We start from the raw sequence: 19752 nt of genomic DNA, 5'->3' as shown, positions 1-19752 counted from the left end.
CGTGGGTGGAAGCATAGAGGAGATTCCAAGGTTACCTTGATTTTTTTAATGGAATGTCCTATTTTTTATACAATAGATCGATAGAGTATGAAATTCTGAGTACAAAAGTGTTACCTTCATATGTCCTAAATCTAATAGTTAACGAGATATTATCAAAAGAAGAAAGAAAATTGTTTCGATAATATCTCGTAAATTATTAGATTTAGGACATATGAAGGTCAACACTTTTATACTCAGAATTTGATACTCTATCGATCTGTGGTATAAAAAATAGGACATTCCTTTTTAAAAAATCAAGGTAACCTTGGAATCTCCTCTATGCCTCCACCCACGCAAAAAATGTTTTTGTCACAACATGTCCCCTCCAGTACCGTGCAATTTTTGTTCATAACATTTTTCCATATTATTGCAAATAACGGAGATATTCAAGGTGGACATAGTTATTGCCCCACCCTGTATAATGAAACCACACTACAATTTTCTACAAAAATTTACGAAAAAATTTTTGGATTTTGGTTCGACGTTTTCCTCAATATTTTCGTAAACCGTTTATTTTATGAAAAAAAGTAGTAAGACATAACGACGCAGCCTGTCTAGACCTACAAGTTGTGTTGAACATATTTTTCAACGCTGCAAACAGTTTAGAAGATGTTCAGTTTAGAAAAACGATTTACGAGCATTAAATTAATCATTTTAATGTTTAATTCATTTGGGGCACGTTTTCTCGTCAATCTTTGAGGTCTGAAACTTTGCACAGATTTTTCACCCTGATGATGATCGTGAACAATACGAGTAGCTGATCCCCGCTCGATATGAGAGTCCGGCGAATAGGACCGGATCGAAAATGAAATGGAGAGCAAATGGTCTAACGATGGTGGCTGGAACGGAGTATAGAACAGAGACGGAACTCACCGAACGAGATGAGGCCGCTGTTCAGCATCGACAGCTTAATCTGGCTGGGAATGGAGGCGAGGCTGTGGCCGGTATTAAGATGACGCTTCCTCGGCGGTTTCTCCTGCGCCCTCGGCGCGCTTCTGCTCCTGTGATGATGATGGTGCTTCCGGTGAGAATGGGAATGAGAACCACCGGCGGTCGAGGTTGCGCCAGTGCGATCAGAACCGACGCTGCTCAGACCGACCACACCACCGGTGGTCGATTGTGTTCGCATCGACGACATTTTCTGAAAAACGAAACGGAACGGTCAGCACACACACTGATTCTCAATCATTCCGGGATCAATCTTTCATCCCGCGCGCTCGTTATCAATTTAAATCGTCACTCCGCGTACCTACATTTTCATATTAACCCTAGCACTTCTATGGGTGTTGGTTTATTTAAAATAGTATAATCGATAAAACAAAAATGAATTCGTTTAATACAATTGAACACTACTTTATAAGTTACTTTTGTTTCATGTTCACTTTATTTCTGGTATTCATTGTGTCACGACATCGTTCCATGAGCATAAAAATAAATGATAGTTTATTGGTTATTGTTGAAAATTGGTCAATACAGGCGAACATTCAATTCAAATCGGTCCGTCGTAACCGACAGCGACGCCACCGCGAATGCGAGTCTACCAAAAGGACGGCCAATGAGAGAGTCCGTTTTCTGTGCCTAAAAACGATGATACCTGAAAATGTAATAACGTTCCATAAAGTTTATATTCTATATGTATAATTCAATTTACAATAAAGTAATATGTTCAAGAGTTCAGATATATCGGAAGAACAATTTAATTAAAAACCCAACAGTTATAAACCAGGTTCAGTTTATTTATCCCATATTTCCATTAATGGGGGGTGGGGCTCCTCGAGCCCACAGGTTGGGAAAATTGAAATTGGGACTATTTTTCTTGGGTGCAAAATTCTGAAAAAATTATTTATTGTCGTTTATACATTATAGTCTAATATCCAAAAGGTTCTGCTGCCATAGAAAAAAAATTACAGAGCATAGAAAAGAAAAACACTGACGCGAGCGGACCCGAACGCTCCTCTTATCTCCAAAAAAAAAACTGACAAATAATTCCAGAACTAAGGATCAAATATAATAATATATCGAAAACCAAACAAAAATGCATTAATGTAAAAATCAAGTATGCATGAGAGAGAGAGAGAGAGAGAGAGAGAGAGAGAGAGAGAGAGATTCTCAGAATATATAAAATAATTATTTATTCTCTTAATGATTGGTTTTACTATAAAAATTCAATTGTCCAGATTTAGGCATCACTTTTGGCTTGTCCACACTTAGAGCATTTCACCTTAAGGTGAAATGTTTTCCGGCTCGTGTTTTCGGACGATGAGACGAAAGAGAGTCAACACGTACGCGTACAGAGCCACTCTTCTCCTCTCTTTCGTTCAGTGTGCCAACTGGCGGAGCTGTTGTCTCTATTCTCTGCCAGTTCGCGTGTTGCTCAGACACAGGCCGCGTAGTCAGTCAAAGCGAGGCGCTCGTCTAGTTTTAGCTCACCGGAAATCGACCGCGAAATTTAACGATTTCACGATCGACCACGCCGGATATGTTTCCCAGCCTCGGGTGATTCGAACATTATAACAAGGCGTTCATCCCAGGAGACGTGTTCCCCGTCAGCAACCGAGAACTTTACTTTCTGCCGCAGATTTACGGCGACTTCCTGTTGCACGTTCTACGGCTGTACGTTCAAGAAGTTCCATTGTTACCACGACGAGACTAACACGGGCGAACCCATTAAAATTGTTCCGCAGGCTTTCCACGATACGAAGCGAACGAACGTGTCACCTTCAAGTGCGACAGTTTTGGAAGGCTGACGCTTCGTATTCGATACATACAGTAGCGGACAAAAGTTTAAGACGACTATCTTTTCAGTAGATTATCGCATTATATTAGAGATGCTAAACGTTTAATACACTCCGCGACAAAAAGATTGCATATTATACAGACGAGAACATTATTACGAGAAGAAATAATTTCATTGGAAAATATGTAACATTAAACGAATAAATCGGTGCGTCAAAAAGATAGCACACATTTCTTAAAATAGATCGCGCCCTAGATCGTTCTTTTATCTAGCGTTTTTGACTACTGCAAAACCCCATTTTTGTATTATCGAGAAATCAGAACGCGAATCCCGCACCCTTGGAATCCTGGAAGAAGGAGTCTACTCCCTTAAGTGTCTAAGTTCAATAGAGTATCATCTAACGGAGTTCGATATATCAGACGTCACAAAGGTGAATTGTGTGTGTGAGTAATGGTGTGGGCATCGTTCTCGCGAAACGGTCCAGGACCAATTCGAAAAATTAATGGCATTATGGAAAGGTTTCAATAATGGGACATTATGAAGGAAACCATGATACCTTATGCGCGTGAATATACATATAGGAAACAATTTCATCTTCCAGCAGGATAATGATGCTAAACATATCTCTAAAACAGCGGTTTCCAACCGGAGAGGGGCGGGCTATTGCCAGGTGAGGCGCCAAAATTTTTAATAAAAAATTAATGTTCACACCATAATATCTACAAATAAATAAACTTTTCATATCGTAACATAACAGTACAAATTCAGTAAAGTAATGTTTATTTTCATTTTCCTTACATTTTTATACATTCATTTAAGCCCTATTAAAAAATTATCCGGAGCTGAAGATTTTAAAAATGAAGCCTTTACAAACGCTCCGTTTCTGTTCGGCGAATCGCATGCAAAACAGTTGCGACAAATTCCGCTTGCTGATAATACAGTCGGAAGAAGAATCAACGATATATCTGAAGATATTTGCGATCAATTAGTTTCTCGGCTGCGTACTTCGACATTCTCCATTCAAGTAGATGAGGCAACTGATATAGCTTAAGATGCCCATTTAATTGCATACGTTCGATATGTTGCGGAAAATAATATATTAGAAGACATATTATTTTGCAAACCCATTCCTGAAAAGATCACATTCATTCAGATGTTTAATATAATAGACAGTTTTTTTTACGAAAACGACATAACGTGGAATAATTGCGTTGGACTGTGCACCGACGGAGCTCACTCAATGTGCGGACACAAAGCAGGCCTTCAGGCATTGGTCAAAAAGAAAGCAGCACATGCTATCTGGACGCACTGTATGCTTCACAGAGCAGCTTTAGTGTCAAAACATATGAGCGAGGAACTGAACAACATTTTTACGAAAGTTATAAAAATTATAAATTACATTAAGAACACTCCTTTGAGAGCTAGGCTGTTTACAAAGCTGTGTGTTGATATGGGAGCTAATTATACCTCACTTCTGTATTATTGCGAAGTTCGCTGGCTATCTCGTGCAAAAGTGATTCAAAGGGTGTTTCAGCTCAAAGAAGAAATAGCAACCTTTCTCGAAGAAAACCACCATGAAGAGGCACATTTGTGGACGAACGATAATTTTATTGTTAAACTTGCCTATTTGGTTGAATTTTTTGGATAATTGAGCGGTTTAAATAAATCAATGCAGGGATCACAAATGCATCCCCTTGTACAAAAAGACAAAGTAAAAGCTTTCATTAAAAGCTGGGGTTATGGAAATCAAATTTACAAAAGAATGAGTTGAATATGTTTCCCTTTCAAAAGATTTCTGCGACACAGCCAATATTGAAGCGAGCAAAAATCTTTTTATCGAACACTTGGATGGTTCAGTGCTGCATTTTTCAAATTATTTCAAAGATCTTGATTTCTCAAAGGTTTTGTGGATAAAGAATCCATTTATCGACAATCAAGAAAAGGAAAAATTGATAGAATTATCATGCGACAGCTCACTGAAACAAAAGTTTTAAAGTGAAACCATAATTCAATTTTGGGTGAATCTTAGTGGAGAGTATGAATCTTTGTATTGCAAAGCAATGCATGTGCTTCTACCGTTTGTAGTGTCTTATTTATGCGAAACAAGCTTTTCGGCACTGGCTGCAATGAAAACCAAATATCGAACCAGGTTAATAGTCGAAAAAGAGTTACGAGTGGCATTCTCCACATTGCCCCCAGGATTTGATAAACTTTCTGCCAATAAACAACAATAACGGTCGCATTAAATTTTGATGCATTAGATGTAGTTTAATTAGTAATTTAATATAAAAATAAATATGCATGTTCGTATTGTTATAGCAAAACCGTACTTTTCTGTAATGTATAATGCTATTATTATACAAAGCGTGTCTATATTATTATATCGATTAAAAGATAGGGAGACGCGGAAAAAAAAATTTTTAGGGAGGCATAGTAACATAAAGGTTGGACACCGCTGCTCTCAAATGGTGAAGCAGTATTTTATAGGAGAAAATATTACTGTTTTACCGTGGCCATATCACAATCACCGGATCTCAATCCGACTGAAAACTTGTGGAACATTGTTAAAAGGAACGTACACAGATATAAATCTAAAAATTTGAGTGACCTTACACTGCAATTGAAACAGAGTGCTAGGGAAGGAAGCTAATTGATTCAATGCCACAAAGATATGCTGCAGTAATTAAAAATAACGTTTATCCCACAAAATATTAACTTTTGAAGTAATTATTGTTACTCATATTAACGTAAATACCTTTTTAATAAATAAGTCTTAAATTAATGTCCGCAGCAGATTAAAGCAGCATTGAAAGTTTCATGCGCATTCTGCCAAACAATGTTTCTGTTTTGAAAGAGTCTAGCTTGTATAAATATGTGTAAATGTTAAGAACAATTCAGGATTGTTCGACGTTTAGTATCTCTAATAAATCTATTGAAAATCTACCGAATCTAAATCTACTGAAAAGATAGTCGTTTTAAAACTTTTGTCCGCTATTGTGTATCTCGCCCTATGCAGGGCACATTGAAAGTCACCGGCGCGTTCTGGATTTTGAATGGCCCGTCTACGTGGAACCTTCGGCGCAGAGCGCGGGCGTGGCCTTGCACGAGTCGAATATAACTCGAAAATGTAAATGAGATTTTTTTCACGCGGCCCAGAAGTTTCGAAGATCGCTCGAGAAATTTTCACCGGGCCACACCAGGAGAACCACCGATTTAATTTTAAAGACTTCCGAGTCTCGGTTCAGCGAAGTCGGGAAACTTGTATCTCACAAAGACACTCGTTGCAGCTTGCCGGGAAAATTTTCTAAACTGATTTTTCATCCTGTACACTGAACACTGATATTAGTATTTATATCAGGATTAGGTAATTATACAGAAAAGTACTGCCCACTCCGATTTTGATGAAATTTAAATATGTTATGCAGCAACACATTCTGAACAGCTTTTTCCTTTTCCAATATAGGGAGGTCGCTTTTAGTTTTCGAGATATTTGCAAAAAACTATCGCGAGTACTGTATTGAATTTTTCGTATTCCTGCACGCTGCGCTGCAACGTAAGTCTGTTTCGGTGCAACGTTTGTTTACATTTTGACGCTGTAGAGATAAGAGAGAAAACAGGGGGGCGGAAAGGGCCAGCCTGACACCACACACACCCACCCAGTGTTTCAAACGCACCCACTGTTTCTTAATTATACTCTAGATTCTTACGTATTTTCACGTGCTGATTACGAATATGATATTGAAAATTTACGCAAATGTTAATTTCTTAACGGAAACCTTCTTTTTAGAAACAGTGGGTGCGTGTTAAACACTGGGTGGGTGTGTGTGGTGTCAGGCCGGCTCTTTCCACCCTCCCGTTTTCTACCTGATCTCTACAGAGTCAAAATGTAAACAAACGCCACGCCGCACAGTGGGGTATTTGGCCTGTTTAGCGCGCCAAAAGTCGAAATTTTTACTTTGTTCAAAATGACTAAAACTTTTTACCCATGTACCTGAATATATATGCAAGTAATCTACAATAATATTTTTCCATAAACGGTACTATTTAGTAACCTATATGTAGATACTTGAAAGTAACATATTCTCGTGACCGAGAGAAGCATGGAAAAACTTGTGTTAAAGAAATGATCTTTCTCACAAGTTTAGTGTATCAAATCGAGATAAAAACATACCTAGGATGTAAAAGAAGGTTTATAGAGTAATTTTACTGCTTTTTGTTTTATACTCTTCGGTGGTTTTGATAGAATAAACAATTAAAAGTGATATTACATGAAACATATTAATTTTCTGAAAAAAAATTATATCACTTTTAAAAAAAGTTATTACATGAAACATATTAATTTTCTGAAAAAAAAATTATAACTTTTTTTCTCCGCAAAACACCCCTCTAATTTTTTTAGGGGTTAATCATTAGACATTGCTTTATACAATCCTGAAAAGTTTATATGCGGTCTCGTGCTGTAACATACCTTTTTATGCGATTTAGATCAGTATGGCATGAACCGACCGTATATCATATGACTGATAATGATGAAATAACTGAGCTGTAGGTGATAGATACTTGGAAGTAAATGAAGGAAAATGAATGTCATTATTGCTAGAATATTAATTTATATTATAAAAAAAAATTAATAAAAATTAATTAATATTTATAATATATTTTTTTTTTTTACGAAAAAATGTTTGAAACAAAAGTTTAACAGTATTAACCTCAATATAAACTTCAATATATAAAACTTCGAAAAAATTTTGTTTAAAACAAAAAAATAAGGTCGCTTCGATTTTTTAAACATTAAGTTGTATTTTTGATTTGATAGTGTTGTAGCTGGTGTTAAGACGAATTCAACGATATATAATAGTATGACCTTCACGCTATTAATAACGTTGTTAACAACGTTGCAATAGTTTTTACACTATTAGTAACGTTGCAATAGCAATTTCTCTTAATCTGACGAAAAAATGTTTGAAACAAAAGTTTAACAGTATTAACTTCAATATAAACTTCAATATATAAAACTTCGAAAAAATTTTGTTTAAAACAAAAAAACAAGGTCTCTTCGATTTTTTAAACATTAAGTTGTATTTTTGATTTGATAGTGTTGTAGCTGGTGTTAAGACGAATTCAACGATATATAATAGTATGATCTTCACACTATTAATAACGTCGCAATAGTTTTGGCGCGCTAAACAGGCCAAATACCCCACTGTGCGCCGCACCGAAACAGGTTTACGTTGCAGCGGAGCGTGCAGGAATACGAAAAATTCAATACAGTATTCGCGATAGTTTTTTGCAAATATCTCGAAAACTAAAAGCGACCCCCCAATATTGGAATAGGAAAAAGTTGTTCAAAATGTCAATATCTATAACATATTTAAATTTTATCAAAATCGGAGTGGGCAGTACTTTTCTGTATAATTACCGATATTTTTATGCAAGCTACGTGATTGATTTATTTAAAAAGAGAACTAATTCAACCGAGATGGAAAATAGGGATGACAGTGAGCCAGGGGGGATGGGCCAGCGGCCCCCGCTCCGATTTTCCTGACTCCTGTCTTAAAACATCGTTTTATGTCTAAAAAGACATTGTGTAAAATTTCAAATGTCTACCCCCACCGATAGGGGTGATATTGAGGTAAATTCCACCGCAGTTAAATGCAATTTGATCTAAAACGAGAAAAGATATCGACATGGGATAAACGGCAAACAAAAGATATAGATACACTCTATATTTCAGATTTTTTTCAGAATTTTTTGCTAATTATTTATAGTTGAAAATAATTAATTAATTTTGTGTGGGAATTTTTTTAACTATCTTCCCCTGTGTCGACACCTACCAAAAAATTCTAAAATATTGCTATGATGCTATCCTATGTTGTATAAAAATCTCAGAAGTGTCCGATTGGTGGCAGTGTCAAAAAAAATAAAGTATGTCGGCGAACGCTCGGTTTGAACTTTCGCTAGAAATGAGGTAGAGCGATGAATTTTTTTTAAATTAAAGCTGAAACTTTGCAGAATATGCGAAAAATAGGGAGATTGCGGTACAAACGGTTTTTAACCTTGAGAAAGTTCGTTAAACTTGCACAATTTCAAGAAAATGTGGCTTCTCCGTTACCACGGGCGGAAAAATTTTTTTTTTAACATGCTATATATCATTTCCCGTAGATTTTTTCACGCTGATTTCAAATCTGGTCTCAAAATTTGTCGCCGTTAACCTAGTCGTGATACGACCTCCAATTCCGGGATCAGCGACACCACAAATTTCTTGTCACAAAAATCGATTTCTTGAAAAAACCAGAGGTCGTAGACAAATTTTGAGAGCAGATTTGAAATCAGCGTGAAGAAATCTACGGGAAATGATATATAGCATGTTAAAAAAAACTTTTTTCCGCCCGTGGTAACGGAGAAACCACATTTTCTTGAAATTGTGCAAGTTTAACGAATTTTCTCAAGGTTATATTCTGCAAAGTTTCAGCTTTAATTTTTAAAAAAATTCATCGCTCTACCTTATTTCTATCGAAAGTTCTTTGATTTCGAATCGAGTTAGGTCAAAACCCACTGTGCAGCGCAGCGACCGAGTCCCCTTGCGGTTGCCAGTGATGGGAGCGAACGGGAAGTCGGCGCGTGTACGGAAAAGCTGATTGATACATGTAAAAGTGCGACTAAATCTTCTAATATATGATTACAGTTGGAAGTCTAAACAATTATATTCTAGGAAATAGCTTCTGCGATTACTGTGATACATCACGGTTAGTGATTTTGCACGCCATTACTGATGACTGGATGGAAACAGGTATATTGATACTTATAACGAGACAAGTTCGTTGTGAAATGTCGGCCCGCGAAATCGCCTGTTAAAGCTACTGGAACTTTCAACAATGGAAACGCGTGGCTAGCGGATGAAAAACACGCAGGGAAACGATTACCGAGTGCGAACCCTTTCATTATTTAATTAAACTCGGGAGCAGTATCGGCCACGTAGCTGGAATGCTTCCATTGAACTATTAATTGAGCGTGGGCAAGAAGACCGGGAGCATTTTTAGGCCAGATTTCGGCCGGGTTTTTTCGGCCCGTTCGGAATTTCGAAAGCACAGATAGGAATTCGGAGGTCGACGGTGGTCAATAACCGACCTTCGAAGCCACGCTGAAGCGCGAACACGACTTACAAAACATTTAAAAATAACCCGCGCAACGCAGCTCTCGACCCGGAAACCTTGAGATCTTTAACTGGTCGGAAAGCACGGCCGCGTCGCTCAAACTCGCCTAATTTTCCACGTGTTATCCGTTCGTGTTCTGAAATTATTCGAGCACCGATCTAACGTATCGAAGTGAACGCTTCCATATCGTTGCGTCTATCGTTCTTTTTTTAATTCTCTGCAAGCTTCAATTACATATTTCCTCTTTGCAGCTAATGTTTATTAGACTGCGGATCTTTATGCAAAATAAAAGAATTCCGCATCGATTGTATGGGAAGCAGTAGTTAAATAAATATTGATTTCACCCCTTAATAGTCTTTTTACGTTGAAATCGCCATAACAATTTTCTTCGATTACTTATATTTTTCACTGTTTTATACACTCCTCAAAAGAATTAAGGGATCACCTGTGCGAACCCGAAAAATTGGCCCCTCTTTACGTGATCATAACTCTGTCAAAAATTGCCGTATCGATATCGTTAAACAATGGTTTCAATGCCTGAAACCTCTAGTTTCAGATGCTCCAAGTTCTTACTATGTTGGTTTTTTACAAAGTTATAGGGACATGAAGACAACATTGACGGTTAACAAAAATTTTGTGCAACTTTTGGAACATCACACGGGGAGCAACAAATTTTTTTGATAAATCGCGTTAATATCATTTGGAATGGCTATCTTTCCTGTGTAAATTGTGTGGTTGTTGAATATTGTGCGATTTTTTTATTCGAGTTATTCAACATTGAAGTAAATATGGGCTTTTTAACTTTTACGACCTCAAGATTTTGCAAGAAATCGATTTTGCAAAATCCTGAGGTGGTAGACAAATTTTGAGACCAGATTTGAAATCAGGGTGAAAAAACCAATGGGAAATGATATATAGCATGTTTAAAAAAAAATTTTTCCGCGCGTGGTATTGGAGAAACCACATTTTCTTGAAATCCCACATATTTAACGAATTTTCTCAACGTTAAAAAACGTTCGTACCATAATCTCCCTATTTTTTCCATATTCTGCAAAGTGTCAGCTTTAATTTAAAAATAACTTTCGTCACTCTACCTCATTTCAATCGAAAGTTCTTTGATTTTGAATCGAGTTTGGTCAAAATTTTCCACTGTGGGCCGGCGCGGCGCACAGTGCGTCGGAGTGCCCGTTTTTTGGACAAAATTCCATATCTTAAGAACCATAAGTTATATAAAAAAATGTTTCAAATAAAAGTTATAGGGTATATGGAGGAGTATATTATGATTGTATTTGTTTGGTATTGTTGTAACCTTGAGAAGCTCTATGAAGGTCACTTTTAAAATTTCATACGGCAATGTACATTTTTGATTATGTATTCAAATAGGTAAGGTTAAGACATTTTCAAAACACTAGAAAAACATTATTTTTGCATAAACCGTTGTCAAGATATAAGCATTCAAAGTTGGCGTACCGTCTATAGTGGTATTATGTATTACTACAAGTGAAACAAAAGTCAAAATCGATTGTGTAGTAACGTGTTTATTTTCGTACGATTTTATAATATAAATAATAATGATAATAATAACCATTTCTCGAATATCTGTGCGTACTTGGTTTCTGTGGGTGTCTTCCTAAATAAATATTTTTTTAAATTAGGGGGGCAAGCTTGGGCAGAAAATTTTTATAGAATTCGATAAAGAATAGAGAGAGTCCTACGAATATTTTCTAGCAAAAATCACAAGACGTGTTTTACCTTTTTTACGAAAAGCTTAGTTAAAGTTATAAGAATTTTCGATTTCGCGTTTTAACAAACGGATCACTTTGAATCAATAAAATACGATAAATAATAATTGTAAAAACCACTAGGGCGCACAATAACTAGTACACACCTTGAACTAAATGATCCATCGCAAATTATTCAATTTTTCGCTTTACAATACGTTGTATAATGTTTTCCCTTTATGCGCGTACTTGAGGTTATAACACAACAAAAGTTGACGTGTCGGATTATGACGGAAGGAACATGTTCTGTTTCAATCGTTGTTCAGATTTTTTTTCTGGCGAATGTTCATGAATAAATGGTATTTTTAAAATAGATTCATGTAAACAGATATACATTTTAGAAATATTGATTTTTTGATTTTGGCTCTCTTGGCCGACGCATTGTGCGGCGCGGCGGTAGCGTATTCAGAGATGTCTGCCGCTGTACGTGGCGCGCTAATTTCTGCGAAGCACTAACTCCAAACACAGCTGCCATAAGTAAAAAATTGTCGCAGCGAGTACATGGGGTACTCAACCGAATCGGCAGAATCTCTGCTTCAATCTGACGTTCGGATCATGGTATTACGGTCACTTCTCGCCGAGATACAACGAGTTAATGGAACAATGGAAATTGTGCATTTTTTAAGCATATTTTCAGAAACACCTGGTATATCGAAATATTAATGAAATTGAAAAAACAACAGGAGTGCCTTGAAGGGAAAGAAACGCTCTTTCTATTGCTTTTTTGCACAAGATTCTACGATAATGTTTTCGCTTTCTGGAGCCAGTTAAAGTTAGAAAGCCCATATTTACTTCAATGTTGAATAACTCGAATAAAAAAATCGCACAATATTCAACAACCATACAATTTACACAGGAAAGATAGCCCTTCCAAATGATATTAACGCGATTTATCAAAAAAATTTGTTGCTACCCGTGTGATGTTCCAAAGTTGCACAAAATTTTTGTTAACCGTCAATGTTGTCTTCATCTCGCTATAACTTTGTAAAAAACCAACATAGCAACAATTTGAGACAGAGCATCTGAAACTAGAGGTTTCAGGCTTTCAAACCATTGTTTAACGATATCGATACAGCAACTTTTGACGGAGTTATGACCACGTAAAGTGGGAGCAATTTTTCGGGTTCGCACAAGTGATCCCTTAATTCTAGCATATTTCGCAAAAACCAAAGTTGTGATGTTGTAGTACATGGTATTTCTAGTGTCACAATCGTATATTAACACACATCTTAGTGAATTACGTTCCCAATGTTTTGTAAACAAATGCCTATCAGAAGTAGGCTTGTTACGAACGCGTCAAAAGTGAATATACGCAGCAAAAGTAGTTAGTCTAGTTACGAAAGATAGTCTAGTAAAGTGGTTTTCTAGAAGCAGTAATTTCTGAGCGAGCGTGAATTCGTGTAAATTTTCATCAATGTTGATTACTTTGAAATTCTTAGTGCATAAATAGAATTATGAGTGAAAAACGTACAGAAACTTCAGAAGACAGGAGGAAACTTATTGTTAAATTAAGAAACGAAGGAAAATCGTAAATCGAAAATAGTAAATCGTTGTCATGGAACTGCAAAAAAAAGTCATAGACACGTATAAAGATCAAAAAGTGTAAAAAACATTCCTCGTTTCAGTTTTCCGAGAAAGTGACATGAAGTACATAACCGATTAATTACACGAGTAGTGGAAGAAGATCCCACTACGAGTGCAGTTTCATTAGCTCAAGAAATATCTGAAATACAACACAAATCAATGAGTGCGAGTACAATTCGTAGATGATTAAATTCTCAAGGTATGCATGGCCGTGTACCACGGAAAAAACCAGCGATAATTGCAAATAATCGCATTTTCCGATTGCAATTTGCAAAAAAATTCATAAACAAACCACTCGAATTTTGGAACACCGTATTATTCACTGATGAAAGTAAATCTGAAATTTTTGGAAGAAAAAGGCATCCAAAAATTTGGAGGAAAAGAATACGGAATTAGAACCGAAAAATCTTGTTCGCACCGTCAAACACGGCGGTGGTAATATTATGTTATGGTTTGGGGTAGCATGGCAGCCTCTGGAGTCGGGGAATTCCTAATTAGCTTTTATTAACAGTACGATGGATAGATTTCAATATCTAAATATTTTAAGAACAAATTTAGCTGCAAGTGTTAGAAGAGTTCAGTGCCAGATTCGTGGATCTTTCAGCAAGACAGTGATCCTAAACATACAGCAAAGATTGTATAGGATTGGTTGGAACAAAATGCTCCAAATCAACTGAATCCTCCACCGCAATCCGCAGATCTTAACGGAATAGAGAGATGTGTGGAAAATATTAAATTAAAACTTATGCAAAATAAAAATTACGAATAAGGAAAACCGTAAAATCAAACTACGAAATACTATATATGTGATTATATTTCTGTTTCAACAACACGTAAGTTGCTTGAATCCATGCCAAGACGATTAGCTGCCGTAATTAAAGCTAAAGGTGTGAACCAACAAAGTATTAAATGTACCTAATTTTATTAATAATAGGAGATAAATCATTCTTAATTAGTTGTGTATACTCACTTTTAATTCATATTTTTACAGATACTCAACTATTTTATGTTGTATCTCAAATATTATTTGTTAGATTGATTTACGTTTTTTACACTTTATGTTTTTCAAATAACTTTCCCATTAATATAGCATATATCCAATACTTGTTAAATAAATGCCGTGTTCTCGAGATGTATTCTCACTTTTGTCTTTCACCGTATATACAAATAGTGCAAACTTTTAACAATTTAAACTTTTTGAAGGTTTTAAATATTCACTCTAATTCACTCCAGTTTGTTGCGATTCAGGTAGAACACGTTTATTTCGCATAAAGATCCGATGTCTATATTTGTAACGAATAATAAAATATGTTTAGACTCATTTCAGCAGAATTATGAAGAAAGAAGCGTATAGTTTGAGCACTGACGAGGTTTCATTTCATGGAAGCAACTCTGCGAAATTGACTGTGGTGTTTAAGTGCATCATTTGGAAAGCACAGATCGTCTTTTCACGCCTCTTGTGGCGTATGTGTTGCTGCCTAGTGAAATACATGTTGCATGACGGACCCACTCTGTCTGATCATATCCGGCGGTGTGTCTGTTTCTACTTAGGCGTCTGACACGTGTACCGCGCCGCTTCGAATAAAATTAAACTCCAGCACTCTCGCGTTCTCCGGAGTCTTCTCTAATAATTTAATCTTTTATTTACCCATGCAAATATTACGTCACAAGCAGTGCAATAAACTGGATTATAACGCCGCTTACTAATTGGTTTTAATAATGTTCGAGCAGTATACAGTCGTCCATAATGTGCACAAATAATTAAAGATGTCATTTTCAGTAATTGAATTATTTAATAATAATTCCAAAATAGAAAGATGCTTTTAGTAATTGTTTAAGTTTTCATCACATTATAAACTAACTGCTTTCTTGTCAGCACATTAGAAAAGAATCGTTTTCTCCTTCTGAATTGTCAGCTAACTCTGAAAAATTTCCCTTTCTAACTTGAAATTTCTCCGAATTCAAAACATTTGAAATTTTTCTCGATCAAATCTTGGAATTTCCCAGAATTAAAAACTTGAAATTTCCCTCGATTACGAAGAAAAGCATAAAAAATCAAATAAGAACACAGTAAGTTTTGAAAAATGATTCCGCTGTTTAATTGAATAGATCTGAGAATATAAAGTGTTATTGCGCATTATCTAATACTTTGAGTGCAATAAATCAATCATTATACAATACAATTTCTACATAAAGATAGTGTTCGTCATAATGTCTTATAATTATATTGGGTGCTTCTTTCTTTTGCACAGTAGTGTATATGCGTTCTAACAAAAAGCAAACACGCGTGAAAATCAAGAGAAAGAAGCGACAACAGCCGCCTATGAATATTTAATGCGTGCACACAATCTTAGTGGAATTGCCGGCGTGCAATGTGTTAAAATAATTCTAATAACCCGACATAAATTTTTTAAGAACAAAGGACTCGCTCAACGCTGTTCCTCGCTTATTCCCGGATCAATTAGATATTACATAACGGCGCTCAATTATAGCGTCATTAAATAGCAGCAGACATGTTGTGACTGACAAATCGATGTCTTCAAACTGCACAAAACATTATCACGACTACTAGCATGCATTGACTCATCCCTTGGTTACATAACTATTGTAGTGATATTTTCGGTGACACTATGATTCGTGGAAACACGGGAAAATCTCTATTAGCCCGCTAAATATACGCTGCACATGATACAAAAGTAACTTTCGATGACTAACCGCGCGCATTTAAATATTTGCAATTTCTCTCGCTCTCCATTAGAGTAGGGAAGACCGGGGCTAGTTGACTAATGGGGTTAGTCGACTAATTCATTCTAACTGTAATACTATAGAGTAGATGATGCTGCTTTCCGCGATATTGAAACACAAGAATGACTAGCTCAACATGTAATGTGTTGTCGTGACCGAAACTTGCGTGTTATACCAATAAGAATAAAAAATCTAAAAACATCGGCGGTAAGTAAATATTTTTGTTTCGACTATTGGAGACGTTTATTTTGAAAGTGGCCTAAGTCCATTTAAGTTTAAATTGAGATATTTAAGAGTTTGCGTTTCAATGAAATTAAAAATACACGTATAGGATACCAATGTATCACACTCCTTAGGTGTATCTTAGAGAGCTAAATTTACAATTCCTATTAAAATAATAGCAATTATTAAGTGAATAATATGTGTCTTCTTACCAAGAATGGAGTTAAGCCACTTTCAAAATGAACAACTAGATTTATCATAAAATTTGAAACAGCCCAGTCCATTCGATATAATTTAAAATGCTGCAAATTGAAAAATCAATATTCAATTTATTTTATATTTCATTGCAAAACTTGAAAAACACCATTTATGCAATTCAGGAAATCTTCTAACTATATAAATTATTTGAAGAAGTCATGGTGCTCCGGTGGTATATGTAATATCGTAGTAAGTCCATCATATCCTTGTATTTCGCTGTTGTAATTTGTCTTATATTTTTATAAAGTGGTGTCAATACAATATTTTCAAATTTTCTTGGTTTACCCTGACATGGTAATAAATTCAGTATTTTAAACTCTGCATTCTCATGCATTGATATCTTATAGAAAATTTTATATGGTGCATTTCTCAAAAAACGCATCCAGCATATTTTTAACCGATTTATCGTTTCTAATCACGATATCGATAAAACAGAGCTACTACCTGAACATCAAACAACTGACAAATGGACTTAGGTCACTTTCAAAATAAAAATTTGTGTATCATTCTAATAACCAGCTAATTTCCTTTTCACAAAATCTTTGTGATTTTAAATATATTAGTTACAATTTGCTTCAGAATAAAAAGATAACGTAGAAATGTGAATATTAAAATTGCTAGCTTAATTTTTCTCGAAAATGTACTCGGGCCACTTTCAAAATAAACGGATCACTTACCAATTTTTGTCTATTAAATACTGCTTGATATTTTTTCATGATTAGTTTAAGGAAATATGATACATTCACTATACATAATTTGAGGTATTTTATTTTATCCGGTGCGCATCGAGGTTATGCACGTGTGGCCCTTACAATGATCAAAATGTCGAACGCGGCTACTTGACTAACGCATAGGATCTACGTCATTCAAGAAAGATTCCTTGTCCTCAGAATCAGAAGATGATACAGAATGGTTGATCTGCAATGAATCTTACAGCGATAGCGTTTGTGGTGAAAACTGAGTGCAATGCACACGTTGCAGCAAATGGGCTCACGAAAAATGCATTAGATGTGTGTATTAACTGTGACTCGGATGATGATTTGTAAGCCCAATCTGGCTTAATTTTGCCTACAAATCATCATCTGATTCACTACAGCAATAGTCCAGTCAATGAATGCTCATAAGGGGGTGTAGAGGGAAATGGAAGGAACACAATTTTTAACTTTGAGACCTTGTTTGGACTAGTCAGGAGGTATACATACTAAAAGTCCCTACTCCCCGGAGGTGAGCGGGGTGCAGGAGGGCACGTAGAAGGTCCCCTTTTTCGGTTTCCGCTTATATCTCGGAAACTATGTGTCCTAGCGATAAGACCATTCTATACAAAATTAAAGCTGACAGTATGTGCCATAAGATTGATTCTATTCAGTTTTTCGCAATCTCGCATACTTTTCGAGATATCCGCGCTCAAAGTTCACTAATTGTGCTGAAGAGTTAGCCATTCAAATAAGGCGAAAAACGTGAGGCAACAATTTCTTTTTCACAATTAGTGAACTTTGAGCGCGGATATCTCGGAAACTATACGAGATAGCGAAAAATTGAATCCAATCAATCTTGTGGCACAGTTTGTTAGCTTTACTTTTGTATAGAATAGTTTTATCGCTAGGACGCATACTTTCCGAGATATAAGCGGGAAACCGAAAAAGAGGACCTTCTACGTGCTCCGCTGCACCCCGCTCACCTCCTAGAAGTGGGGACTTTTAGTATGTTTACCTCCAAAATAGTCCAAACAAAGACCCAAAGTTAAAAATTGTGTTCCTTCCATTTCCCTCTACAACTTTTCGTTGACTGGACTACAAATATGTATGTATGAACAAATAAAAATTGAAGTATTGTTAATACCATTATTTTTTCTTAAACACTTAAAAGTAACTGTTAAGTCGACTAACCCCATCAGATATGTCAACTAACCCCACAACCGGGTCTTGTTGACTTATTGCACACACTAATCTTGATTAAAACTGCAACTACCCATTAAGCAAACGTGCTCGATTTTGGCCGGGCATCTATGCGCGCATAAGTAGCGCACTCAGCCGGCAGAAAGACGGGGTATCAGCTTATGCCGAGCAAAATCTAGGACCGAGCGGCCTGCATTCTGCCCGTGCAACTTCTGCCGGGCCCAATGCTTCGGCCCAGCGCAGGCGCGAGGAAACAGTAACGTATCTACTATTGCGTAGCAGCGCGGCCAGAGCCCTGAGGCAGTTAAAGTTTTTTAAATTCTGCGGGGTGCTTAAGGAACCCCATTTTATCGAGAAGCTAACGTTACTGAGGCTGAAATCGCCGCGAATGCGCGAGAAAATTTGGACACAATCGAAGCACTGGTCGGGCCGGGCAGATGCCCAGTACAGTAAAAGCTCCTTCGTTGTCCTGAATCGTGGGCACGATCGTTGTCCAGTGCCTATCCATTCCACTGCCTGTCAACGCCGAGTCGCTCCACAGGGTGGCGACGATTGATGTCGGCTCAAATATATCGGTGTGAACACCACAACATTGACTCGAGTAAATCGAATACTCAAACTTTTTTCTTAATTTCCATTATTCCTTTATGGGAATTTCACTAGCTTATTTCTGGCATTTCTCTGACTAAAATGACACCAAACACGATATAATTTCAACTTTATTTAGTGGTTTAATCGACGATGAAAGTTTCGAAGGCAACGAAGAACAGCGTATAGGACATTCTTTGAACTGTGCCGGCGACGGCGACACGCTTCGGTCACGCGATCCATATTTCATTCTGTCCTTCTCTACGTTCGACTCTACTGAAGTCTTGCTCGGCGCGATATCTAGACGCAGTCATAAATCAAAAATAGTGTCCGGGCACGATCGTTGTCCGCTCAAACCCCCGGCCTTTGGACAACGAAGGAGCTTTTACTGTATTTCTGCCAGACATATGCGCGCACAGCTCCCGCCCAAAATCGAGCATCTTGTCGTTCGGCCAGTATAATGCCCGTTATCTGCTCGCCAGTTTGGGCTCGATTTTTGCTCGAGGCAGGCCTGGCTGACTGGGTAGGTTCAATCAAAGCGATATTCAAAATTAAATCTGTATACCTGTGTCAATGTGCAAACTTTTGGTGTGCAACAAGTCAACAAAATACTAATGGTTCATTGGTAAAAATTAAATATGTTAAAAGTTAGTCAACTAGCCCTGGTCTCCCCTATACCACGTTCGCTTTGAGCAACGGTGACAGAGTTATTTTGCAGTTCCGCAGATGTTCTTTTTCCGAAAAGTTTG

The 19752-nt window shown here is 36.7% G+C and overlaps 1 protein-coding gene across 1 annotated transcript in view; it reads right to left on the bottom strand.

Annotated features, from left to right (window-relative positions):
- The window catches only part of Ptp36e (protein tyrosine phosphatase 36E), a 476599-nt gene that overhangs the window by 403685 nt on the left and 53162 nt on the right, over window positions 1-19752 (bottom strand). Inside the window, exon 2 of the mRNA XM_076428189.1 lies at window positions 913-1180. Within this exon, the coding sequence (XP_076284304.1) occupies window positions 913-1177 (265 nt within the window). The 5' untranslated portion in view covers window positions 1178-1180. The remainder of the gene's footprint in view (window positions 1-912; window positions 1181-19752) is intronic.

This window comes from Lasioglossum baleicum, chromosome 7 (assembly GCF_051020765.1).
Source record: "Lasioglossum baleicum chromosome 7, iyLasBale1, whole genome shotgun sequence".
Classification (NCBI taxonomy): domain Eukaryota; kingdom Metazoa; phylum Arthropoda; class Insecta; order Hymenoptera; family Halictidae; genus Lasioglossum; species Lasioglossum baleicum.
The sequence above is the reverse complement of the archived record's forward strand: the minus strand, read 5'-3'. Positions and strand labels throughout refer to the sequence as shown.